Source organism: Lepisosteus platostomus, chromosome 5 (assembly GCF_059453375.1).
Source record: "Lepisosteus platostomus isolate fLepPlt1 chromosome 5, fLepPlt1.hap1, whole genome shotgun sequence".
NCBI lineage: Eukaryota > Metazoa > Chordata > Actinopteri > Semionotiformes > Lepisosteidae > Lepisosteus > Lepisosteus platostomus.
The window spans coordinates 18003379-18030824 of record NC_142615.1 but is presented as its reverse complement, the minus strand read 5'-3'; the positions used below and the strand labels follow the sequence as shown (position 1 = coordinate 18030824).

At 43.8% G+C, this 27446-nt stretch overlaps 1 protein-coding gene and 1 non-coding gene across 2 annotated transcripts; one reads left to right on the top strand and one right to left on the bottom strand.

Annotated features, from left to right (window-relative positions):
- Window positions 1–1065: 1065 nt before the first annotated feature.
- On the top strand, window positions 1066–1140 carry trnan-auu (transfer RNA asparagine (anticodon AUU)). The gene has a single exon. It is a non-coding gene; the product is annotated as a tRNA-Asn (tRNA).
- A 10205-nt stretch (window positions 1141–11345) lies between these two features.
- Window positions 11346–18425, bottom strand: LOC148664357 (uncharacterized). The gene is made up of 2 exons (XM_088631486.1): window positions 17814–18425; window positions 11346–14457 (listed from the first exon to the last, which is right to left on the bottom strand). Exons 1-2 carry the CDS (start codon window positions 18199–18201, stop codon window positions 12548–12550), a joined length of 2298 nt encoding a protein of 765 aa, XP_088487612.1. The 5' UTR covers window positions 18202–18425; the 3' UTR covers window positions 11346–12547.
- Window positions 18426–27446: the final 9021 nt, after the last annotated feature.

Below are 27446 nucleotides of genomic sequence, written 5' to 3'. Positions count from 1 at the left end.
AATACTGTTAACAGAATGTGAAAGCATGGTCAACTTTGTAACTGCAACCACAGGAAAAACAGCAAGAAGCAGACTCCATTCTCCATTTAAATCTGTCGTGAGAGGTATGTTTTTTGAATGCATGAAGTCAATCCCACGATCGCTTTTGAACTTGGACAAAGTACTTCCAAAGGAGCGCTGTATGCAAAGATTTAACAAGCTCAACCCCCGCCAATGATTCGGTGTGAAGAAGCAGAACATTCAAGTTTCACAGACAGAAGCAGCACGCCACCATAACCAACATTAAAACGAAGGGCACACTACGATTTGCATTGACACAAAAGTGATCTCGGCAGATGTCGTTCCCTGCATAACGCAAAAAGTGGCAAAGCGCATTTGGGTTGAGAGGACGCAAGTAGGTTTTTGTTTTCTGCCTTGATGTCAAGCTGACAAAGTATCTTTAAACACTTTGCTTACTTTCTCGAGAGACTGCTGAACAGCGTAGGATCTACACACACATGAGGAGACTGATGGAACACGTACACATCTTTAGGGTGGTAATTACTTAACAACAGGCTATACACTTATAAGGCTACACAGGACACTAAAACTACTACGACACTATTTATATATGGAGGGTCAGCTGCTGGTCATCGAGCTGACCCTCAGACTCTCCCCAGCTACAACTCCCAGCCTGCTCTGTGGTGCTATGAGTGCCTAGGTGCTCTTCCTCCTCACCACCGGGCGAGGGCGTTACAATACTTACGAGGAAGACATCGCTCTCTCCAAACCCCAACATCGTGTCCCGACCCACCGTGCTGGAAGCCGACGCGTGCTGTTATTCCTTTACAGAGCAGAAATGACAACCTAGGAGCTGAGAGATCATTTCAGCATTTGGCAGCAATACAGCATTTCCAAAACACAAACAACCAACTCGGAATGACTTGCTTTTGACGCTTTTCAAAGCGTTCTTTGTGCACGACGACTGTGCCGCCTAGCAGATACAAATGGGTTGTGGCTTGAAAACACAAGCGATGTTTATTTTTTGACCGGAAAGGTGCAAATGGAGAACAGCTTTTCTCATCACTCTCTGTGGCGCAATCGGTGAGCGTGTTCTGCTATTAACTGAAAGGTTGGTGGTTCAAGCCCACCCAGGGATGACCTTCTTAGTATTGTCAATGTAAACACTGTCTCCACTAAAGCCAAAACCGTAACCCTCTTTATATTTGCAGAAAATGCAAGCCTTTTGCTTGTGTCTAACAACAACACTAGAGACCGGGGAAGTCCAATAGTGATCAACACCGCAACTCCCCAGAAAACCATTTTCACCCATGGAAAAGTATATTTGAATGGCTGGCGGGAGATATCAGTTATACTCCTGTTGCGTCCTCTGCTAAAATCGTTTAGAAATACAACGAGGAATTGTTTGAGAACTTGACAAGCATTGTTACGTTAGCACTGTGAAGGTGGATGTTGATATTTTAATATATTTACCTTAATTTTAACATAAATATAAAGATAAATGCTGGACAATCTATGCTGTACAATCAAACACAGTTATATTTTGAGTCTCATGCTGATCGTTGTATGGATCCAAAAGAAAATTTTAAAGCTGATACATTTTCGATTGGAATTTGCTTCTAGCTGCAATCGGTATCTTTTACTTTATGTATGGTAGTGGAAATATATTTTTTAAATGTTTTCTAAAAAAGATCTCATGAAGTATTGCCAGGACCTGCCTTTAGCACTCAGTAGTGATAACACTGTTGATATAGACAGAGAAGAACTGATGATCTAAGCTAAAATAGCTCTAACACCCCTCCTGTAACAGTGTTCGTATTCATAGCAAGTAATATTCTTTTTCAACCCCGAACGTAGCTTTTGCATTAAGTGTTATGTAACCATTAGCGATTTTGGTAGCTTCTGGAGAGCGCACTTTTTCAAACTGAAGCTTATAAGAACATTATTCAAGACTCACCATGGCCCAGAGTCGTTCATCGGGACAAGGATTAACATCAATTGAAAGTACTCCAAAATAAAAGATTTGACCGAAAAATTACAAGAATAGGCAAGTATTAAAACAGCACCATAACTTCTTGAGTTCCAATCTCTTTCCTGGTTCAGGCCATGTAAAATGACATAATCAGTGGTGTCATGCCGAGGTTGTGAGTTTAAGCCTCACCTGGAGCAGCCAGGTTTTCTGTCTTGACAGGTAAACAGTGTTTTGTGTTATTTGCTAAATGGAGAGAGGATTCTGTGTTAATTGGCTCCTCCTGGGAGAGGTCAAGATGAGAAGTTCACGAGGCTGGTGGTAAATATCCTGTTCAGGAATATCGTGGCTGTAGGGGGTCAGATCTATAAATATAGTAAACACATTAGTGGAGATGGTGTGCCTGCTCTCTGTGTGAGAGCCAGGCAGGAAGAAGAATCTGTGGTCTGGGAAGAAAAGACCCTCTTCAGAAGAGCGGCGCTTCTCACAGGAGAGAATGAAAACAAAATCTTTTTCAGGGACGCTGATTTTTCTCTTTGGGGGAATTAAAAGCTCTTGTAGCAAGTGACCTTGTGGAGCAACGGTAGCGCGTCTGACTCCAGCTCAGAAGATTGTGTGTTCAAATCATGTCGAGGTCAGCTGATGTGTCTGCAGGTTCTGCTGGTGCTGAACCTTGTGATCACACCACATAGGTCATCTGAATGAAATAACAGAGGAATATAGAACATGCAGTCAGGAGCGTATGCAACGAATCACTTTGAACACGACAAGAGAAAAGGCACACTGCACATCCGCAGAACATGACGTCCGACTTTAGAGACAGTAACATCAGAGATTGGAAGTTCTTGGTCCAGGTTGGAGGGTTGCACCCATTCTGAGTCTTGTTAGCTGGAATGGATGGGTTTGGGGGTGTTGATACCAGAGCGGTCCAGGAGGGGGGTGCAGGTGTCTCAGGGGCATTCTTGTTTTTCTATGAGTTCAGGTTGATTCTGTTGGTTCTGTCACGAATCTCCCTCATGCAAGCAAGCGCTCCCGCATTCCCTCGAGCTCTCCCCGCACCAAACGTGCAAATCAGTCCTCTACTTAAACCCTCATCTGTCCCCCGGTCATTGCTCACGATTGAGATTCTCTCCCGGAGCTTACCTACTAACTACGCCTTTGCCTTACTACGACTTCTCCCCTGGACCTCGACCCCGCTTTTCTGACTACCGTTTTAGCCACTCGATTTTGTACCTTCGCCTATTTTACGGTTTCTCGGATCCTGACCCCAGACTGTCTCTTCGTTTACGCCTCTGCCTTCTGAATCCACACCGACGCAACTTCTACGGCTTCCCAGACTCTGACCCCTGCCAGTCCCTCGACTATGCCTTCGCCTGTCGATTCTGTGCCTACACCTGTACTACGCCTTCCCGGACTCGGACCCCTGCTTGTTTACTCTGACTACGCCTGCGTCTCGCGCCAAACCCTGCCAAGGGCACCACATTGGATCCCTATCCTCAGCATTCAGCCCCTGCGTGACAGGTTCTGAGTGTCTTGGTTACATCTGTTTGTGTGTATAGATGAAAAAGCTATTGAAGAGCACCCCCACACCCCCTACACATCTCGGTGGAAGTTGCCATGTTCAAAAAATCCTAAAAAGAGAATTAAAGTTTCACACAACAAAGCATGACTGTGAAAGGTCAGGTGACCTGCCTAGTGAGCACAACACTTGATCACAGTAAAAAAATAATTAAAAAATAAAGAAATGGTCCACAACTCAAAGCAAGGTTGTATAAGTTTAGGGAAGCTGTCTGGTGTGTAAAACACCTGGTTGCAGCACTGTGGCTGTTGTGCTTGAAGAGCTATTGACTCATGAATAGCACCCGCCCATCCCCATGTACCGGCTGTCTAATGGTGCCATATTGAAAAAATCATAAAAAATAAAGAAAGGGGCCACAGCCACAGCAAGGTTGTATAAGGTTAGGGGAGCTGTCTGGTGTGTAAAACACCTGGTTGCAGCACTGTGGCTGTTGTGCTTGAAGAGCTATTGACTCGTGAATAGCAGCCCCCTATCCCCATGTACCGGCTGTCTAATGGTGCCATATTGAAAAAATCATAAAAAATAAAGAAAGGTGCCACAGCCACAGCAAGGTTGTACAAGGTTAGGGGGGCTATCTGGTGTGTAAAACACTTGGTTTCAACAGTGTGGCTGTTGTACTTGAAATGCTATTGAGCGACGAAGAAGACCCATCTATCCCAGTGTATCACCTGTTGTGTTATCTTCAAAAAATCATAAAAAAATAAAGAAAGTGGCACAGCCACAGCAAGGTTGTATAAGGTTAGGGGGCCTGTTTGGTGTGTAAAACACTTGGTTTCAGCAGTGTGGCTGTTGTATTTGAAATGCTATTGAGCCATGAAGACGACCTGTCCCAGTGTATTACCTGTAGTGTTTTCAAAAAAGCATAAAAAATAAAGGTTCCACAACCCAAAACAAAGCTGGGAAAAGTCAGAGGACCTGCTTAGTGTGCAAAACACTTACTTGCAGCATTGTGGGTGCTGTGGTTTAAATCCTATTGGTTTGTGAACAGAATACCCCTATCCCAGTGCATTGTGCCACATTAAATAAAAGCCCGAGAAAAAGAGATTCAGAACACAAAAGCTCTGTCAGTGTTCTGTGTATAAAGTCGGTTTGAACATCATGGGAGCTGTTTTTAATAAGTAAAGAATATTTTAATCTTCCTGCTGTCAGTAGTATTGTCAATATAGTTGACCCTTACCTGAATGAAAACAGGACGTAAAGGAAGGGTTTCAGAAATCAAACAAAGCTTTATTCCTGTGCTTACAGTCTGGGTAATTGGAGACTGCGCTGTTCTGCTTCCTATGGTCATATATGGGTTTTTCGCACGAAGCCATATTGAACAGTATTTCTCACGTTGTGAACGTGCACACAGCGGTCCCCCGGGTTCCAGTTAGTATGTAATTATGTAGAGGCTGTGGAAATTTCCACAAGTCTTGGTCTTTAAAATGCATTTGGTTTGACGTCGTTCTGTGTTTCCATTGCGAAGATATGGACAAAATAATATTCGTGCTTGGTCAAAAAAATGTCATAAAACTTATAAGTAAAGGCTGAGAAAGCATTCACAATGTATTTTATACACAAAGCAAGTATTCTCGCAACTCTAAGAGGTTTCGTGTATACGGTACAGGCGTGCCAAAATCGTTTTCAAACTTCAAGCTAACTTTACCCTCGGAGACGAGGAAGACTGGGGTGGGTGGGTGGAAATGTGAGGTCACGCAGGGGCGCGGGGCTGTGTGTTGTAACACGCGGTAAGAGCAGTAAGGGAGCGGATCAGGAGGGGGGTGGGCGCGTCATTTCCAAGACGCAAATCGGCTTTTCCGTCGCCGCTGCCAGAGCCCCTGGCCGCCGAGCGTGCCGAGCGCCGGTTGTCGATAGATCACCGCAGGGACTTTTCGTGTTTGAACGTCGGGCTTCAAGTGTCGACACTTTTCAGAAGAGATTTTCCGCAGTGGTCAGCTCACACCGGTGCGGGAAGATAATGCGCTAACGCATCGACACGCTTTCATTGGCGCCCCGCCTGGGAGAGCGGGGTCGAGTCGCAGACGGAGACGGTGTGGCGTGTCACCAGGGGGTGTTACGGCTGCCATCCGGAGGCCCCGTTTTCACTTCCCCGAGTGGTCGAGTACTAGGCGGCGATCCTTCTGTGTGGAGTCTGTAGTCGAGTCGAACCTGAAGTAGGCTCCATGGTCGAAACGTTGTGTTTTCTTTCTTCTCTTTTCAGCAGGGAATTTAAACCTGTTACGTGTTAACTGATAGATACTTTATTGATCACGTGAGGGAAATTGCACTGCGACAGCAGCACTGTCAACGCAGCGACAGTGTAACAAAATGATACAATAATACAACAATCCAATCCAATCAGTCTAGTCAGTGAGAAGTGCACAAAGAAGAGTAGCTCACAGTCCAGAATATACAAAGAACAAACCAGAACAGTACACAAAAAGTTGTGTTGCACATTATAAATATATTGCACAAGTCCCTGGCATCTATTGCACAAAAAAAACAGTTGTAAACAGGGAAAAAACAGATGTAAGCAGAGAGTTTACTGTTTAGTGCAAAAACTGTATCCCCTCAAAACCGGGCAGCTTTCTGGGTGCAGACGTGAGCAAGGTGACGTCTGTGCGCTCTGTTCGGCTGGACAAGAGCACCTGCGCTGTGTGTGTATATAAACATACAAAGTTCAAGGAGGGAGCTGCGTCCGAGGAAGAAGTAGAGGTTGATTCCTGTGCTGAAAAGAGAAGAGAGACATAGCTTTTCGGCCGTGGAGCCAAAAACAGAAACATTTACAACGCTGTTTTGCAAACCTTTACCTTCAAGCAGGTAAATGTGTTCGATATAAGGAGCTTGATATCACATTATAACTCGCAAGCTAATGTGGGAAAGAAATAGGATTTGTTTATATAGTTTATATTTATATGTTATATTTGTTTCCCCCGTGTGGATACATGTCGCGTTCACACAACGAAATAGTGCGCCGCTACTTCGTCCTTTCATATGTATGAGGTGGAAATGCAATATTATTTCAACCCCATTAAAAAATAACATTAAGCAAGCGAAAAACAACATTGTCCTGATTTGTAATAATAATAATGTATTGTGTTGTGTGTTATTGTTGTTTTTTTTGTGTGTGCGTTTATACTTTTTGACATACTTTTTCTGTTTTGTTTTGTATTGAAATAACAACAAGAATAGTCAATCATCCTTACACGTCTGTAGCGCTTTTCTGGACTCTCCACTCAGAGCTCTTTACAGGTCCTGGGGATCCCACTATTACCACAAGTGTGCAGCCCCACCTGGATGATGCTGCAGTCCTCTCCCCACAAACCAGCTCTCAGTGGGGAGGAGAGCAGAGGGATGAAGCCAGTTCAGAGAGGGGGGTTATTAGGAGGCCATGATGGGTAAAGACCAGGAGGGATTTGGCCAGGACACCGGTGTTAACACTGGATTTAGTCGAATGCTTCATTATGTTCATATTAGGTGATATCCTGTAAAAGTTTTAAAAAGTTTTTTTTAAACCTCCTTTTGCGGCTCTTTTTTAATTTTTTTTTTAATTTAAACACCAGAAATACAAAAAAAGGAGACAGAAGATTAAAACCGATCCAGAAATAGACAGACTTCACAGCCAGAGGACTTCCCCATTATAAAAGCTGAAAATGAGGCTTACATCATAGGCCCTACCTTTTGATCCTTTACATTTCTAACAGGATCAATTTAAAAAAAAAAAGGAATCCTACCTAAAAAGCATGATTAGAGAGAGCAGTGCTGGGACCCTTGACTCTTGTGGAGGAAGTTATTTCGCCAAAATCGTGACCTCAGCTCTTCCTCCCATCTCCTGGTTCTAGGTGATGGGAGGCCCGTGGCGCCCACACGGGTCCCCTGCACGGGCGGGGCCGCCGCCGCCGCCCTGCCCTGCGACCTGGAGCCACGCTACGAGACGCTGTGGTTTGTCCAGCAGCACGACGCGCTGGCCCTGGTTGTGTCAGCCAGCAGAAAGCCCGGCCGCCAGGGCTTCCACTACGTCGAGAGGCGGGACCCGTACTACACTACGCGCTGGCGTGCCGCCCCGCCACCCCGCTTCGCCCGGGTCTGCAGTTCCTTGCCTGCTGATCCTCCTGACGGCTCCTCCTCTGTCCACCCTCCTCTCCTCGGTCTGCGTCTTCTGCGTCTTCCTCAGAGGGGTGGGCAACGTTTTTTTCATTTTGTGTCCTCCCTGTTAAGGTGACGCCCTGCGGATTATCAGCCAATGGGGGGCTTCAGTAGGCCAGGATCTTGCCCAGCTGTGCCCTGAAAGAAGCCAGGGTATCGACTTTAACAACATGGGTGGGCGGCTTGTTCCCCACCCCCGCCCCCCTCTGTGTACAGTAGAGCCTCCTGTCCTGACTGGAGGAGCTCACCCAGCTGTGTCTGGAGAGAAGCCAGGGTATCAGCTTCAAACACATGGCTGGACAGCTTGTTCCCCACCCCCACCAACCTTTGTGTAAAGACGTGCTGAATGGCACACTGCTTGTGGTTTGGCTTGGTCCCACTTCTGTGTATAGACTTAAAGAGACGTAAACCCGAAGTGAAAGGGAAGTCATTTTATTTCTGTTTGTGTGTTTTCAGCAAAATGCGGATGACAGACCTAAAAGGCATGAGGGAGAATCCCAGCTTCGGCAGTCGATATTTTTTTTCTCCTGAGACGACCCGAACTACCCCCCAACGCCCCCGAACACCAGACAGAACTCGGTAGACCGGACCCTCTACGATATAATCTGCCCTTGCACAAACCCGCAGAGCTGCGGGTCAGCATGATATCCCCCCATGCCTGCTGGCTGACTGACACACACACACACACACACACACACACACACACACACACACACACACAGGAAATGCCTCTTCTTTACCAGCAAGCTGACTGGAAGTCGAGAGCATGTCAGAGTGAGGGCTGGCGGCGAACCTGCTTGCTTTCTTTTTTAATGCAAAACCAAAAAGAAGGATCTGAACACGAGCCGTTTAATGCGCTGGGCTCTGGGGCTGGGTGAAAAAGGGGGGGGATTATTTTTAACACAATAACGTGCTACTACTATGATTCCTGCATTTTCTATAGATTCTACGCGCTCCTTCCGTGTGAAATGAAACACCCAATGTCGCGACAGGCTCGGCTGCAGGAGAGACGGGCTTCAGTTCTGTTTAAAACAAAAAAATACCTGCCTGTAGGAGACTTTGCTCTGCAGAAGAGCTTTGTCGTGGTCTAAGCAGTCAGGATGTTACTCTGTGGTTTTTAAGGCGCTGTTCCCGGGGGTCTGCAGTAATTGTTCTCGCTTATTGTGGGCTCCTTCCTGTTCCTTACTTTTTGACGTTGGGAAAAAAAATTAAATTCCCCCCCAGAGAATCTTTACTTCTTGTTACTTTTGAGCCGCTGGCAAGATGTCATATGAAAAAAAGGAGCACGTGTTTATCTGTGTTCATCTGTGGCTGAAAACGGGTAGTTTGGACGTGTACCAAAACAAAACCACCAATGCTTTAACGCTTCTCACGCGGAAATGCAAAAGGACTGAACCTCCAATTAAAACGTGAAAAATAAACATGACCGATGTATGTAAACAAAATGGGCTTTCTTGTGCGCAGAAAACAAACAACAAATCACTCCTGTCTGTCTTGTGGGGTCGTGAGTGGTTAATTGGTTCCAGGGGCTCACCCAGCTGTGTCTGGAGAGAAGCCTGGGTATGGGCTTCAACCACAGGGCTGGGCAGCTTGTTCCCCACCCCCACCCCTCTCTGTGTACGGAAGCGCCTCCTGTCCTGACTAGAGGAGCTCATCTCAACCCAGGGTTTGGGCTTCAAACAAAGGGCTGGGCAGCTTGTTCCCCACTGTGTAAAGATGTGCCTCCTGTCCTGACTGGAAGGTCCCATCCATCTGTGTCTGGAGAGAAGCCAGGGTATCTGCTTCAACCACAGGGCTGGGCAGCTTGTTCCCCACCTCCACCCCCCTTTTTGCAAAGTAGCACCGCCTGCTCTCTGTCTGAAATGCCCTTCCTCTGTGCCCTCTGGTCCACGATTCAGTATTCACTCTGAAGAAGCCAGCTGGACTGACTTGGCCAGTGACCTTTAAGGATTTTGAAAATTTGTATCACATTCCCCCCATTCTCCTCTGTTTGAGAATAAAGAGATCTAGTGACTTATCCCTTCTTTTCAGCACAGAAATGTATCCAATGTGATCCCAGAGCAGCGATGTCTTTTCGAGTAAAATCGCATGCAGCATTCTCACCAAGGTGTGAACTATGGCGGCGTGCGGGTGGAACATTGCGTGGTTTTGTGTTTTGCAGCAGGTACCCTTGTGTACGAACGCGCCTTTCTGCACTGTACTGGGGCATCTGTGAACAGGATGTTGCCGTCATAGAAAGACCGAGGTTGCTGCAGTCTTCGCCACCTGCCGTAGAGAAATACGTGGGGGGGGGGGATAAGACGAATATTAAGATCTGGTCATGTACATGAAACAGGTTTGTGCGTGTGCGTGTGTGTAGGTACACTCTCCCCTGGTGGAGATTCGCTAGTCGTATTCCAGAAACAGCAGTGAAATGGGAATCAGGGGGCAGGAGTGGACACACAGATGGTGTGCGTTTTGGAAAGGAGAACGATTGGCGCTACTTTACACAAAGGGTGGCAGGGGTCGGGAACAAGCTGCCCAGCTGGGGTGTTGAAGAGGATCGCCTGGCGCCTCGCAAGACACAGCTGGATGAGATCCTCCAGTCGGGACGGGACTGGGAAGGCGCTTCACAAAGGGTGGCTGGGGTGGGGAAAGGGCAACTTAAACATCCTGTGTTGTCCAGCCCCACCTGTGTGTGTGTGTGTGTGTGTGTGTGTGTGTGTGTGTGTGTGTGTGTGTGTGTGTGTGTGTGTGTGTGTCTCCCTGACTGTGACAGAAGCTTCGTAGGGCACCGATGTCCTCTGCTGTCCCCCTGGACTACTGAGGGGCTAAGTTTGTGTGAGGCTACATGGGTCAGTTTAATCACCTCTCTCCTCCATTTCTCCTGCCTGATCTGTCTCTCTCTCTTTCTCTCTCTACCTTAGATTCATCAGCCGGAGGTGTTATATATATAGCGCTTTTCTGGACACTCCACTCAAAGTGCTTTACAGGTCATGGGGATCCCACTACCGCCACCAGTGTGCAGGTCTTTACAGGTCATGGGGATCCCACTACCCCCACCAGTGTGCAGCTCTTTACAGTTCATGGGGATCCCACTACTGCCACCAGTGTGCAGCCCCACCTGGATGATGATGCTCCAGTCCACTCCCCACACACCAGCTCTCAGTGGGGAGGAGAGTAGAGTGATGAAGCCAGTTCAGAGATGGGGGTTATTAGGAGGTCATGATGGGTAAGGCAGCAGCCATATCACCCTGCAACTCACAACTGGCAACCCACTGAAGCTAAGAAGGTGTGAGCCTGGTCAGTACCTAGATGGGAGACCTCCTGGGAAAAACTAAGGTTGCTGTTGGAAGAGGTGTTAGTGGGGCCAGCAGGGGGTACTCACCCTGTGGTCCATGTGGGTCCTAATGCCCCAGTATAGTGACGGGGACACTATACTGTAAACAGGCGCCGTCCTTCAGATGAGACGTAAAACCGAGGTCCTGACTCTCTGTGGTCATTAAAAATCCCAGGGCGCTTCTCGAAAAGAGTAGGGGTGTAACCCCGGTGTCCTGGCCAAAATTTCCAATTGGCCCTTACTAATCATGGCCTCCTACTAAAACCCCTCTATGAATTGGCTACATTAATCTGTAATCTGATGGTATTAGAATCCAGCCTTGCGGGATAACTCGAACAACGCACACACACGGGTACTAATACACGAGGATACATTTATTAATACATAAAATGTGCATATAAACATAACAGATCTTATCGTGAGGATTAGCAGAATACAAAAGGTATATATTTAATCATGAAGAGTTACAGATACCAAGAGGACATACATTCAGTATATCATTCATTTAGACCGTTTCGTAAATGAACTTGGATAACAACTTCTACACTAGATACTCAAAACAAGTACATCACTCATAGGAATTAAATTGATATCAACTGGTTGGGATAACAATTGAATTGTTGAATACTCATCCAATCTGTGGGAATTCAGATCTCCCGTGGACACAAAGAAGCAGTGGCAGGCTGTTCCTGTGTCCAATCGGCACTCTCTGGCTCTGAGAGATTCCTGCAATGCTCTAGCAGTGGGCTCTCTGAAGACCAGCTAGTTAGTGTTGGCTGAAACTAGCAAAGTTTGTGCACAGGAGGAAAAGTGACTGCGGGTCCCAGCAGGTCAGGATGAAGACCGGTTTGTTCCTGATGAAGCGCTAGTCCTGAATTCTTATTCAGCTGTCCACAGTTCCGACCTGTTCATGAGGCTTGCTGCTGATGCTAACTTCGGGTGGATCCTTTGGTTACGTGCTGGCAACTTTCGCCCTCGACTCTTAGAACAAAGGAAAGTCCTGCCACTCGGACACAGTGGCCGTTACGTGGAGGTCCGGACCAAGTCGGAGGATGTTCAGGAGGTGCTCCAAGGCTGAAAGTCCAGCAGGCGCGCTGTGAGAATGTCCTGCTCTTGGGAACTGTGCTCGAGAGGTGTCCAGCCGGCCCAGGGGCTCTTTGTTGCCTGTTTAGACCTGGAGGAACTGCAGGTCGCTCATTGGTTGAAAGTTTTATGGGGATCAGAGATCCACGTGGGGTTAACCTGCCCTACCAGTTCCTGATTGGCTGATGATGAGTAATAATGCACTCTGACCTTAGGGTCATAAACCAACTTTGAATGACATTTTCCCTTGGAATCTCAGACTTTTAGTCACTAGAAATGACATTTGCTAAGGTGGTTGATGTGTACCAGCTTTTGGGAGCTGTTCCTTAGCAGGACACTCTATCGGCTAGAAAAACACCTTAATTGTGAACCAAATTGAATGGACTCTGTATCAAGCACCACTGAGGTGAAGGAGAGAGGGACTGGCAAGGGAGCAGCAAACTTAATTCTTGTATTTTAATAAACCTTGTTGCTACAACGGTCTCTCTCCTGCGTGAGTGCGCTGGTGGGTTTTTAAGTCACTTGACTGACTAAAACTCTTCTCACACTGACTGCAGCTGAATGGTCTCTCTCCTGTGTGAATGCGCTGATGTCGTTTTAAGAGGTGCGAGTGACTAAAACTCTTTCCACACTGACTACAGCTGAAAAGTCTCTCTCCTGTGTGAATGCGCTGGTGTGAATATAAGTGGTTTTTCTGACTAAAACTCTTCCCACACTGACTGCAGCTGAACGGTCTCTCTCCTGTGTGAATGCGCTGGTGGACTATTAAACTACTTGACTGACTATAACTCTTCCCACATTGACTGCAGCTGAATGGTCTCTTTCCTGTGTGAATGTGCTGATGTCGTTTTAAAAGTTGTAAATGACTAAAACTCTTCCCACACTGACTGCAGCTGAATGGTCTCTCCCCTGTGTGAATGCGCTGGTGTGATTGTAAGTGGCTTATTTGACTAAAACTCTTCCCACACTGACTGCAGCTGAATGGTCTCTCTCCTGTGTGAATGCGCTGGTGGGCTATTAAGCCTCTTGACCAACTAAAACTCTTCCCACACTGACTGCAGCTGAATGGTCTCTCTCCTGTGTGAATGCGCTGGTGGGTTTTTAAGTTACTTGACCGACTAAAACTCTTCCCACACTGACTGCAGCTGAATGGTCTCTCTCCTGTGTGAATGTGCTGGTGCCTTTTTAAGTCATATGACTGACTAAAACTCTTCCCACACTGACTGCAGCTGAAAGGTCTCTCTCCTGTGTCAATGCACTGGTGTGACTGTAAGTGTCTTTTCCGACTAAAACTCTTCCCACACTGACTGCAGCTGAATGGTCTCTCTCCTGTGTGAATGCGCTGATGCCTTTTTAAGTCATGTGACTGACTAAAACTCCTCCCACACTGACTACAGCTGAAAGGTTTCTCTCCTGTGTGAAGGTGCTGATAGGGTTTTGAAATGCTAGACTGACAGAAACACTGCTCCTCCATGTGCCATAATGGCAGTTTGTCCACTCCATCTGAGCAAGGCCTTGAGTGATTCTTCCTCATCCCCTGATCGTCCTGTGGTCTCTTATTCTGCAAATGCTCCATGGAATGGTCTTGCTCTGTGTGATGAAAGTGAGATTTGTTTTCTTCATTATGTCCCTCACTTTTCTGCTCAGCAGTGTGAATCATCTGGGGCTCCTTCTCCAGCTCTCTGAGACTAAAACCGCCCAGTTCATTCAGTTGTTCCTCTCTTTGCCCAAGAACAAACACACTCTCCAGTTCATTAAAACTTTCAACAATTTTCTCAGTAACCAGATTATTAAACCTGTGTGTAAAGTCATCAGATGCTAAGGGATTACATGATTGTTTGAGACTGTGCAATGACAGTCTCTCCACTTGAACAGAACAAGGCCTAATTATCAAGCCCTGTAGGAGCTGCTGTTGCTCCTCCCTGTACTGACTCTCCTCTCGGTGCTGTATCTCAACAATGTTCTCTTCACCAGGTACATCAGTCTGCTGCTCTGTACAGTCAATCAACTGGGGCTCCATGTCCTGCTCTGTAAGATTAGAGACATCCAGTTCTTCACTGTGCTCTTGTACAGAGACACAGCCCAGTTCATTACAACCTTGTGTAATATTGTTCGAGTCCAGATTATTCATCTTCTTTGTAAAATCATCACATACTAAGAGCCCAGGTGTCTCACTCTCAGACTCCATTTTCATCATGGGCACTGAGTCCAGAACCTCAACAATCTGTCTGCTCTCTGTGTGCTGCTCACTGAGAGTCTTTTTCCCTTCTGGAGCAGTGAGCTCTGTCTCCTGCATCAGACTGGAGCCCCACTCCTCCTCACTGTGCTTCTGTTCAAGAGGAGCCCTTTCCCAAGCCTCAGAGAGAGCACTGGCCTCTGAACCTGTAAACAGAACAAGACAAAATCTTTATAATAATAATAAAAACCTTTATTTTATATAGCACTTTTAAAGGTGGCTTCTCAAAGCATTTTACAGAATGCCAACAACAAAAAATACACAAAATAAGCATGATGAGAACACACAGTTAGAGGAGACAGTAGATGGTGGTACTAAATACAGTAGGAGCAGAGGGGTAAAGAATAGTTCAATGAAGGGTCTTCTAAAGAAGAAGGTTTTGAGTCTGGATTTGAAGGAGTTTAGAGAAGGTGACTCTCTGATATCCTTAGGGAGAGAGTTCCAGAGCTTGGGGGCATAACAGGAGAAGGCCATGTCACCCATTGATTGTAGTCGGACTTGGGGACAGATAGGAGAACACAATTAGAAGAGCGAAGGTTGTGAGGTGGGGAGTAGGGTGATAACCCAGACAGGTACTGAGGTACCAAGCCATGGAGAGCCTTATAGGTGAGCAGGAGGATTGTTAAGTCGACATGCAACTTGACAGGAAGCCAGTGCAAGGACTCCAGGATAGGAGTAATGTGAACACTTGCACTAGACCTTGTCAGGATTCTGGCTGCCGAATTTTGGACATACTGAAGTTTGTTCAATGTGGATTTAGAGTCCCCAGAGAGTAGAGCGTTACAGTAGTCGATTCAAGATTAGACAACTCTTTTCAGCCACAGTTTGTGATAACATAGGGCGTAGTGGAGCAATATTTTTGAAGTGAATGAAAGATGTTTTGACAACATGCTGCACATATGGGTCAAACGTCAAATATCATCCCCAAGTTTTTCAATATAGACTGAAGCTCAAGTATAAGAAAATCTACAGATAGAGTTACAGCATTGGTTTTACAAAGTTGATGGGTGGTGCCAATAAGCATGACTTCAGTCTTGTCACAGTTAACATGAAGGACATATTGAGTCATCCAAGATTTTATATGGGAGATGCAACTAAATATAATAGAGACAGACACATCAGCGTCAGGTTTGGTATGGATGTATATTTGAGTATCATCAGCATAGTAGTGATAGCTGAGGCCATGTGATCTAAAAAGCTTTAAACTACACAAACGCGTACTAGTACACTGACGATCAATTTGGGTTGTTTAAACAGCGGAATAAGTGGGTATAAGGGGGTGTTCTGATTTAGCTTTGTCAGAAACCTAACTACCATGTAAAAAGTAAGTCTACTGTAATAATATCACAATCACATTACATTTACATTAACAGTGCACTGAGAGAGAGAGGGGGGTTAATACAGACACATTGACTGGACACTACAGTACATTAACACTGCACTGAGAGAGAGGGATGAATACAGACTGACTGGACACCACAGAACATTAACACTGCAATCAGAGAAAGGGGTTAATACAGACACACTGACTAACTGGACACTACAGAGCATTAACACTATACTGAGAGAGAGGGGTTAATACAGACACTGACTGGACACTACAGCACACTAACAATGCACTGAGAGAGAGAGGTGGGTTAACAGACAAATTGACTGCACACTACAGTACATTAACACTACACTGAGACAGAGGGGTAAATACAGACACTGATTGGACATAACAGTACATTAACACTGCACTGAGAGATAAGTGTTAATAGATAAATACTGACTGGACACTGCAGGATATTAGCACTGCACTGAAAGGGGTTAATACAGACATGCTGACTGGACACTACTGTACATTAACACTACACTGTGATAGAGGCATTTATACAGACCATACACTAACAGTACAATTAACATTGTACTGAGAGAGAGGTTAATACAGACACTTTCTGGACACTACAATGCATTAACACTGCACTGAGAGAGACAGGTGTTAATACAGACACACTGACTGGACACTCCAGTATATTAACAATGCACTGAGAGAGAGAGGGGTTAATACAGACACATTGACTGGACACTCCAGTATATTAATACTGCACTGAGAGAGACAGGGGTTAATACAGACACACTTACTGGACACTCCAGTATATTAACACTGCACTGAGAGAGACAGGGATTAATACATACACACTGACTGAACACTACAGTACATTAACACTGCACTGAGAGGGGTTAACACAGACACACTGATTGGACACTACAGCACATTAACACTGCACTGAGAGAGAGGGGTGAATACAGACAGACTGACTGGACACTACAGTCTATTAACACTACACTGAGTGAGACGTTAATACAGACTCTTTCTGGACACTATAGTACATTAACACGGTATTGAGAAAGAGAGGGATTAATACATACACTGACTGAACACTACAGTACATTAACACTGCTGAGAGAGGGGTTCATACAGACACTGACTGGACACTACAGGACATAAAAACTGCACTGAGAGAGAGGGGTGAATACAGAAACATTGACTGGACACTACAGCACATCAACACTGCACTAAGAGAGAGGGGTGAACACAGACAGACTGACTGGACACTACCGTGCATTAACACTATACTGAAAGAGAGGGGTTAATACAGACACTGACTGTACACTACAGCACATAAACAATGCATTGAGAGAGAGAGGTGGGTTGACAAACAAACTGCTTGCACATTACAGTACATTAACACTACACTAAGACAGAGGGGTAAATACAGACAGTGATTGGGCATAACAGTACATTAAAACTGCACTGAGAGAGAGGTGTTAATAGAGACATGCTGACTGAACACTACAGTACATTAACACTGTACTGAGAGAGGGGTTAATACAGACACACTGACTGGACACTCCGGTATATTAACACTGCACTGAGAGAGAGAGGGGTTGATTCACACACACTTACTGCACAGTACAGTACATAAACAATGCACTTAGAGAGAGAGGTTAATACAGACACACTGGATTAATATTCCAGACGAGTTAATACAGACACAGACCGTGGAGGACGGTAATACAATTGAAATAATTTTTATATACACAATCATTAGTATACATATAAAATCTAGACCAATACAACGTTTACAATACAATATTTATAAATGTTGTTTCATAATGATGTTGGATTACAAATTGATTCAGTGGAACAATTGTTAAATGTGAACGAGGTGTTTTCAGCACCGTAACCGGACAAAACAGTTCAGTTTCCAGTAAAGTATCCCGTTGCTACATCACACAAGTCTTTCCCACTTCACTCTGCATCTCTCCACTATATTCTCACCAGTGAGGAAAGTTTTTTGATGACAGTTTGATAGTTTGTTAGATAACGAGAATGTTTACTCTTGCGAGATGTTTTCTTTAAAATAAAGTTTGTTATTTAAAAAATCTCACCAGTGAGGAAGTTATAGACACTGGTTTTAAACACACATACTGACTTCATACAAGTCACCACACTGACCTGAGAGCTGCAGTTCTGTGTCCATTTCTTCTTTTATTTCTGCAGAGACTTCACAGGGAAGCGTGTGTCCAACACTGTCTGTCCGTTCCTGATCTCCTCCTGCTCCCGACTCCTTCTCCCTCAGCTGCAATCTCCACTTCAGGCTCTCGTTTTCCTTCTTCAGTTGCGCCATTTCACTCCCGACACTGTCCTCCACACACTGTGTGATTTTAAACACGGCCCGTCTCACCAGGATCTGGGAGACGCTGCGGAGTTTGTCTTGAAACTCGTCCTCCGAATCACACATCCTGTTTCCAAAAACTTCTGACACTTCATACACGATCGATTTGAGTAAAACGTGCATGAAAGAGTCAAGCTGGGTTTGCAGATTTAACAAGCACTCCGCCATCCTTCTTCAGAGTCGGTCAGAAACAAAGGCTGACTTCCGGAGTTTAAACAGAACAACTTATTTTTTATTCTTCACAGATCCTGTTGTCAGGGCTGTGCTCTGTTCAAGCATAAACACAGTCGACAAGACGTTACGTATTCAGAACCTGAAGTTATTTTAAAGAAAAACAACAACTTTCTTTAAAGAAAATTATTCAGTCATCCACACGTGGGTGAAATACATGCAGAGTCGCGCAGTATAATGACGTCATTCGTTAGCGCGGCCACAGCTTCAAAACAATAGAGAAGCGGAGCTGAGAAAGAGGAGTTTCTTCAGCCGGATATAAACTTCTCTGCACCTCCTAGCGCGACCTAGTCAAGAGGAGTGAATCACCTGCGACCTTAGCCGTTTTTTCAAGTGGATTTTGATCTCCCTATGCAGGTTTTTGGTTAGAGAAAAACAATGCTGTCGTTTCTTGCCAACTGGCAGTATTTCTTCTGCACTGATAAGCAAGATTTCTATTTCATATTTCATAAATTGTTTGAATTTGTCCATATTCCATAATTGTTTTTTATGTTTGATTATCAGACAAAATATGACAACCTCTCTATTGAGCATATACTTTATTTTCCTGATGTACTGTAGCAGCCCCGACACTGAGAAACGAAGAGAAAATGACTTTTATCTAGCATTTTTCATGTTCAATGCGTTTGACATATCCCAACAGCGACAGAGTTCTTTTGCGACACTGTTTCTACTTCTATCTTCTTTCTGTACGCTTTGATAAAAAAACGAGAAATCGTGCAAGGGGAAAAATGTCTTTTTTCATAGAGAAAACGTGCACCAGGAACTGTGGTGTTGAGAAGAAATGATTTAACACGATACGTGACCTTATTTAACGGAGCAAATGCTCACCCAGCAAGGTCTGGAGAACTTGGAGAGTCTGGTGGATGTGATAATTTCACGGTATTGTGGAAGAAAACAGTCTTTCTTTGAATTCTCAATCAATCGGAATTTCAGTGCGAAATATAAACCCTTTGTCTGATTTAAATATATATTATATTATAAAACTCATAATAAATCAGAAAACACATGTTTCTCACTTTGAAATTGGGGCGGTGTATTACTAGTAGCGGCGCTGAGCACACTATGGGGGAATTCAGGTTATGTGATATACTAGAGTTTTAATAAATAACGCATCTGATTTCGGATCTTAAGATTGTAGGTTCGACTTCTAGCTGGTTCGTGTAAATTTTAATCAGGCTCTTCAGTAATAGATTATGTAATGAACCGCACCTGAAAGCGAACGTTGGGTCTGTTTCCTTTGTTTTCCAGCATGAAATAACAAATCGTTACAAAAGGCACCAGCTAATGTCTAATAGCGGTTTTTTTTTTCAAATTACATTTTCAGGTTTAAGACACTGTTCAATAAAACACAAGTGTCCTTAAAATCTTCAACTTTCAGGTTTGTTTTACTCTGTAATAAAGGAGATCTGAAACTGAGATCTGATGTAGCTGTCTCTAAAGACGGAGGTGATGATTCGCAGATGTGAACCGTGCCTTTTCTCCTGTATTCAAGGGTATTCGCTGCGTGAGCTACTAAATGCGTGATCTGTATTACCCTATTTTGTTCAGATTATCTATGTGGTGTACAGATAGAACTCAACTGCATGGTGTGAATTCCGTGTTAAGCATAAGCAGAACCTGAAAAACCTCGACGTAGCCTTTTGATGTGAAGTCAGACGCGCTTCCGTTGAGCCACGAGGTCACGCCAAAGAGTTACTTTTAAGCCCCCATCAGCGTCGCGATTTTTTTTTTCCTCCTGTGAGGAGCGCCGCTCTTCCAAACAGTCTCTTCTTCCCAGACCACATTTTATTCTTGCTGCGTAGCTCTTGAGCAGGTGTTGTTCTCGACAACAGATCCAGGAACACTGATTGTTTTTTTTTTCATTAAGGACCCCATGGTGCAACGGTAGCACGTCTGACTCTAAATCCGGAAATTGAGTGTTTTAAGTACATGGGAGTCAACTGATACTGAACAGGTTCTGCTGCTGAACCTGCAGCCTTCGCCATAAGGTCCAGTTCCCCAGCCTTCTGACCTTATATGTCCATCCCTTCTTGTCAAAACTCGTATTTTCACAGGGTACCCTTCAGAAATCGCAGTATAGAATAAAAAAACTCCAATAAATCTCGGCCGCTGTTGGTGATTTTCCTTTAAAAACAAATGAATCTCCGAAACGTTTATGGAGTGTATCACTTGCACTAAGACCGAGAAGTGTTAAGCTGTACATGAGTCTTTGTGGCTCGGGTGTTAACCAAAAGGGTGGTGTTTTGAGCCCTCCCAGGGACGCTGAGCCTTTTAATGAACACACCCTCCTCACTTCATTTCTCCACGGGCGGTCTTGTACCACAATCAAATACAGAGCCTGTACGGGGCAGTAAGCTTGCAAATATCGCTGTGTATATAATGAAGAAGCAGAGGTTAGTTTCTCATGTGCATGTTGCAGAGCCTTACGAAACTCGTACCAACAGCTGGGGTTTGATCCCTGCACGGGCTATTAGTTAAAAGGCCATTGTAAATGACGTGTAACAGATTTTCCAGCTGGCTTTTATGTTTCACACTAAATTGCGATCTTGAAACTAAAATAATAAGAAATATGGAACACAACCGTTGTTCCCCAAGAAGGAAAGCTGTTTTACACTGATGTCACTCCTTTTAATAAAATCCAGATTGTGAAGACAACTCTGCCTTATCAAAAGAAAATGTTACACAAAAGTTGGAAAGCACACTCTCAATCCATCTGTATATTTGATTTCCGCCATCCATTCAAGGGTGCTTGGTGCTTCGCAAACAAATCATTTCAGGGAAGAAACTTAGTTTAGTGAACTACTGTTGTATTTTCACTGATTGAATTTGATCTTTGTACTCTCTTTGAATTCTCAGATATAATATTTCAGAATTACAGTTCAAATTTGTTGGAAAACTTCACAGGCATTATTAGGTTAGCACTGTACAATTGTATTTTAACATCTTGGTATATTTACCTTCATTTTAATATAGAAGTAACCATAAATGTTATTTTGTACTTTTGTCGCACTTTTTAAAACATTTTAGCTGAGGATGCACGGCGACAATTGTATGATATTATTCCTTGATATCAATGATCAGTTGAAGGATTTGAAGAAACTATCAAAGAAACAGCAGCAATAGCAGATGATTTTGTTTTTTGAATCCATCTTTACACCTCAATAATCCATTTGTCCTTGAAAAAAAGAAAAGACAGGCATGTTTTGAGTTTTGAGAGGAATGATCCTCTTCTCGATCGAAAAGAAACGTATAAATTTGATTGCTTCAGTAGAATTTTGGATTTTCTTTCGAAGATCTCACAAAGTATTGCCAGGATCTATATTTAGCGTTCGGGAGTGATAACACTGCTGATATTGATGGAGTAGAAATCTATGATGTATTGACAGCTTTATTTGAAGCAAAAAGTCCTAGAACGCTGCCTATGAAGTTTTGGGATTCATACCAAGAAGTACTCTTTGTTTTCCACCCCAAATGCTACTATTACATTACACATTATGCAAACATTACCAGTTTTAGTAGCTTCTGGGCGCGATTTTCCAAAACTGAAACTAATTACAAATTATTTAAGATGAACCATGTCCAAAAATTGTAAATCAGGATTAATGTAATATCAACTGAAATTACTACAGAAGAAAAGATTTAACTGAAATATGAATATTTGGCCAGGGATCTATAAGGCCATCGAGAAGTACTGTCGGGAATGCCCTGAGTGTCAGAAAAGAACCTAGAGAGGAGTCTCTCAGGAGGGGGGGAAGGGCTGTGGAACTATATGCATCCTTAGCATTGGCGTATAATAAGTCCAGTGTTTTGTTTTCTCTGGTCGGGCACTTAACAAACTGGTGGAAAGTAGGCAGAGTGGTGGAAATAGATACGTGGTTAAAGTCCCCTGAAATAGCTATAAAAGCGCTAGGGTGCTTTGTTTTTAGCCTGGCTGTGACTGTGTTTATGACGTCACGCGCTACCTCTGCATTTGCCGTAGGTGGAATGTAAACAACGACAAAGATGGCGCATGTAAACTCCTGCGGCAGATAGTAAGGACGCAGTCCTACGGCTACCAGTTCGATGTCTGGGTTACAGACGCGCTCCTTAACATGAGTATGTCCAGGATTACACCATCTGTTGTTGACAAGCACCACGAGCCCCCTTCCTTTCCTCTTGCCGCTCTCGGTGTTTCTGTCCGCCTGCACCGTCTGAAAGCTGCCGATGGTAACATTCGAGTCCGGAATAAGTTCCTGCAGCCACGTCTCGGTGAAACACATGATACTGCATTCACGATACTCCCTCTGGCTCCTCACCAATGCTCCCAGTTCACCCATATTGTTCGCTAAGGACCTCACATTTCCCAGGATGATCGAAGGAAGGTAGGGTTTAAATCTCCTTCTCTTCGCCTTTCGCCTCGGCTTCTCCTCCTCAGCTCCTCCGGCACCAATGGCTTTTCTCCAGTGAGTAGAGCCAGACGCGCTAGCGCGATCAGCTGGTCCCGCGTGTAGACAATGCCTCTGTAGCTATTGGCATTAGATAGAAAAAGAGGTACGAGTATCAGAAAAAACAAGAAAAAGTTTCTCAGCTTCCTAGTATCCATTATGTTGTGATCGCAAATCTAGTTGCCGGCAAAGGTATGAAGAAAAAACACCAACACACTAGCATTAACTAACTGAAAGAAACAAAAAGACACAGAGCTGCTGTAGCAGGCTGCCACTAACACGGCGGCATCTTGAATTTGTACCAGTCTGAGCTAGTATTGTCCTACTCCCCACCTCACAACCTTCGCTCTTCTAATTCTGGTCTCCTGTCTGTCCCCCAAGCCTGTCTATGGGTGACAGGGCCTTCTGGTGTGATGCTCCAAAGCTCTGGAATTCTATTCCTAAGGATGCCAGAGAGTCACCTTCCCTGAGCACAATTAAATCAAGACTTAAACCTTCATTCAATTGCTTTGCTCTTCCACTGTATTCCAAACCCTTATTGTAATGGTGTAATTCTGTTGTCTCCTCTCATTGTGTATTTTTTTTCTGTAGAGTGCTTTATTATTTATGTACACAGCAAGCAAATGTTCTCTTTCACAGAGCACACCATTAGCATTAAGCCTTATTAGCTACTAGCCAGCAGCCACAGTGGCAACCCACTGAAGCTAATCAGGTGTGAGCCTGGTCAGTACCTGGATAAAAATAATAATAATAATTATTAATAATAATTGCTTACACTCATATAGCGCTTTTCTGGACACTCCACTCAAAGTGCTTTACAGGTAGTGGGGACTCCCCTCTACCACCACCAATGTGCAGCCCCACCTGGATGATGCGACGGCAGCCATAGTGCGCCAGAACACTCGGATCGGAGACTCCTGGGAAAAACTAAGGTTGCTGCTGGAAAAGGTGTTAGTGGGGCCAGTAGGGGGTGCTCATCTTGTGGTCTGTGTGGGTCCTAATGCCCCAGTATAGTGACGGGGACACTGTACTGTAAAAAGGCGCCGTCCTTTGGATGAGACGTAAACCAAGGTTCTGACTCTACATGATCATTAAAAATCCCAGGGCGCTTCTTGAAAAGAGTAGGGGTGTTACCCTGGTGTCCTGGCCAAATTTCCACCTGGTCTTTACCCATCATGGCCTCCTAATAACCCCCATCTCTGAACTGGCTTCATCACACTGCTCTCCTCCCCACTGAGAGCTGGTGTGTGCTGAATGTAGGGCTGGGCTATGTGGCCTACAATTTAAATCATGGTATAATTTTAATTTGTAATTTTGGACAGTAATGATATATACAGATGCAGCCATTCAAAATGCGCGGGTGATACCGCATTATTTTCCGGTATGCTGTACGCAGTCTACCGCAAGCTACCGGTAAATAACACGAGTTACCGGTAAATACCGCTAGTTACCGTAAATTCTCCTATAATACGACAAGCAAAATAATAGTATCCGGAATTTCCGCAAGGTGGAGCTAATAAAGCTCAACCTCTCATGTTTGAGCTGTGGCCATCAGTCTTTAACGAAGATATTACTAATAGTATTAATAATGAATGACCTTGGACAAGCTGTCAGTGTAAACTCAAAGTATTGCCCTTGTCAACATTCTTTTTTTCATTGACCGTCTTTGTAAAAGTAACACCACAGCATTTCGCAATCACGCATTTGTTTCCAATCATGCAAAGTACAGTGATTCACCATGCCTTTCACATGCTCATAAAAGAGATTGATTTAGGAACATAAACATATTACCGTATGCAAACTGTACTGTATACAGTATGTATATGTATATTTAATGTCTTAATTGTGCCCGTTTAAGTATTGAATATTCATATCTAATTTTACCACTGAAGGGAAATCTTAGTAGCTGAGCATAAAAAGAATAGGAGCATACTGCAACGTGTGTGAACGCCATAAACGATATTAATTTTGGAACATAAACATACAGTATATAGCTGGTCTTGGTACTTTAAAGAAAAAAAATACACACCAGTATTCCATTTCTCCCTAAACATTTTAAGCTTCGAAGTCTTTAACTAACGTGATACCGGAGTCAACAAGCATACTTTTAGAATTTAGATTAAAAGGGAATATAATATGGAATCGTGTATCTAAAGAATTTAATAACGGTATGATTATATTCGTGTACTGCGACAGGGCTGTGTAGGGCTGTATTGCCTCCCTATTCATGTGAGTTCCCCTGTAGCCTACTGGTCTAGGTGCGTGACTAACAATGCACAGGTTGTGTGTTCAAATCCAACTGGTACTGGACTTTTCTTTTAACAAACATTTCTTTGAAAAAATAGAATAGCGATATTATGGACAATCAATTGACTTTTATATTTCAAAATATCGCAACATGATCGATTCTAAGTCATTTTTGATAACAATGAATAGTCACCTTCTTCCCTTCTGACAGCGGTTCCTGCTTCTATTGTGTGTGTGTGTGCAACAGAGTAAATTTTTATAGAGAAATGGAGGCTGGACAGTATGCGTTACAATATAAACATTTATATTGATTTAAATCGTGTTCTGATTTAAATCACAAACGTGTGTTTAATTATGTGTTTTTTAATCATAATCAGGCTAATGCATTTCTACATTTTCTGTATGAACCAGCTTAGAGGTTCATACAGAAAAACAGCTTGTGTTTAAATTGAGTGTAAGGTAATTTTACTTACACTCAATTCCCTTACACAAAGCAGAAGGGAAATCTTCTGCCCCTTATGCAAAACCCTTATGCAAAACCAAACCCTCCTCCCATCCCAGTTTACCCTCTTTATCATCCTCAAAATCTACCTCGGTTTTCAACTTAAAGCATTACTGCTTACATGGTTTTTGAGGGGGAGGTGTCTTTCGCTGGAAATCTCGCCTGCCTCCACTACTCAACCCCCCTCCCTCCCGGAGTGCTGGCTGTGACGAATTAAACCGGTCTCACAGGTATTCAAAGTAGGAAGTACAGTGTTAAGTGGTAGCTGGGCTACTCCCTCAATAGAATCGCTTTAACATGCTAATGCATTGGTTTAACAGTACGCTGGGCAAACGTTCCAAGGTCAAATTCTTCCAGCACGGGGGTACCTTTAAAGCGGAGACGACGGCACCGAAATTTTTTGGCGCGCCTTCTCTTTAAAGCCCTGGCCAAATATGAAGACAGTACGTACAGTTATAATTCAAACCGAATTAAAAACTACACATCCCAGTTACCATGGTGGTGCTTGTGATCATTGCGTTTAACCAACGAAACAGGGCGAAAAATCAGTCACATGACTTTGGGGCAGAGTTTCGAAAGTCCCTTAAATACATTGAGCACAGCTTTCTCACCACTTAAGATTGCTTTTGATACCATCCTTACACAAAGCAGAAGGGAAATCTTAGTGCCTGAGCATAAAAAGAATAGGAGCATACTGCAACGCGTGTGAAGTCCAGAACACGATTTAAATCAATATAAATGTTTATATTGTAACACATACTGTCCAGCCTCCATTTCTCTATAAAAATTTACTCTGTTGCACACACACACAATAGAAGCAGGAACCGCTGTCAGAAAGGAAGAAGGTGACTATTCATTGTTATCAAAAATGACTTAGAATCGATCATGTTGCGATATTTTGAAATATAAAAGTCAATTGGTTGTCCATAATATCGCTATTCTATTTTTTTGAAGAAATGTTTGTTAAAAGAAAAGCCCAGCACCAGCTGGATTTGAACACACAACCTGTGCATTGTTAGTCACACACCTAGACAAGTAGGCTACAAGACAGCTCACATGAACAGGGAGGCGAAACAGCCTTACACAGCCCTGTCGCAGTACACGAATATAATCATACCATTATTAAATTCTTGAGATACGCGATTCCATATTATATTCCCTTTTAATCAAATTCTAAAAGTATGCTTGTTGACTCCAGTATCACGTTAGTTAAAGACTTCGAAGCTTAAAATGTTTAGGGAGAAATGGAATACTGGTGTGTATTTTTTTCTTTAAAGTATCAAGACCAGCTATATACTGTATGTTTATGTTCCAAAATTAATATCGTTTATGGCCTTCACACGTGTTGCAGTATGCTCCTATTCTTTTTATGCTCAGCTACTCAGATTTCCCTTCAGTGGTAAAATTAGATATGAATATTCAATACTTAAACGGGCACAGTTAAGACATTAAATATACATATACATACTGTATACAGTACAGTTTGCATACGGTAATATGTTTATGTTCCTAAATCAATCTCTTTTATGAGCATGTGAAAGGCATGGTGAATCACTGTACTTTGCATGATTGGAAACAAATGCGTGATTGCGAAATGCTGTGGTGTTACTTTTACAAAGACGGTCAATGAAAAAAAGAATGTTGACCAGGGCAATACTTTGAGTTTACACTTACAGCTTGTCCAAGGTCATTCATTACTAATACTATTAGTAATATCTTCGTTAAAGACTGATGGCCACAGCTCAAACATGAGAGGTTGAGCTTTATTAGCTCCACCTTGCGGAAATTCCGGATACTATTATTTTGCTTGTCGTATTATAGGAGAATTTACGGTAACTAGCAGTATTTACCGGTAACTCGCGGTATTTACCGGTAGCTTGCGGTAGACTGCGTACAGCATACCGGAAAATAATGTGGTATCGCCCGCGCATTTTGAATGGCTGCATCTGTATATATAACCCTGACCCGTGCTGAGAAAGGCAGAGAGATACTGATACTCTAGACCG

Excerpts from the sequence above, each read along its gene's own strand:
- LOC148664357 (XM_088631486.1), bottom strand. The coding sequence starts at position 18,201 with ATGGCGGAGTGCTTGTTAAATCTGCAAACCCAGCTTGACTCTTTCATG. Across the intron at positions 14,458-17,813 it reads CACAGAACTGCAGCTCTCAG|GTTCAGAGGCCAGTGCTCTC; the intron begins GTCAGTGTGGTG and ends TTCTGTTTACAG.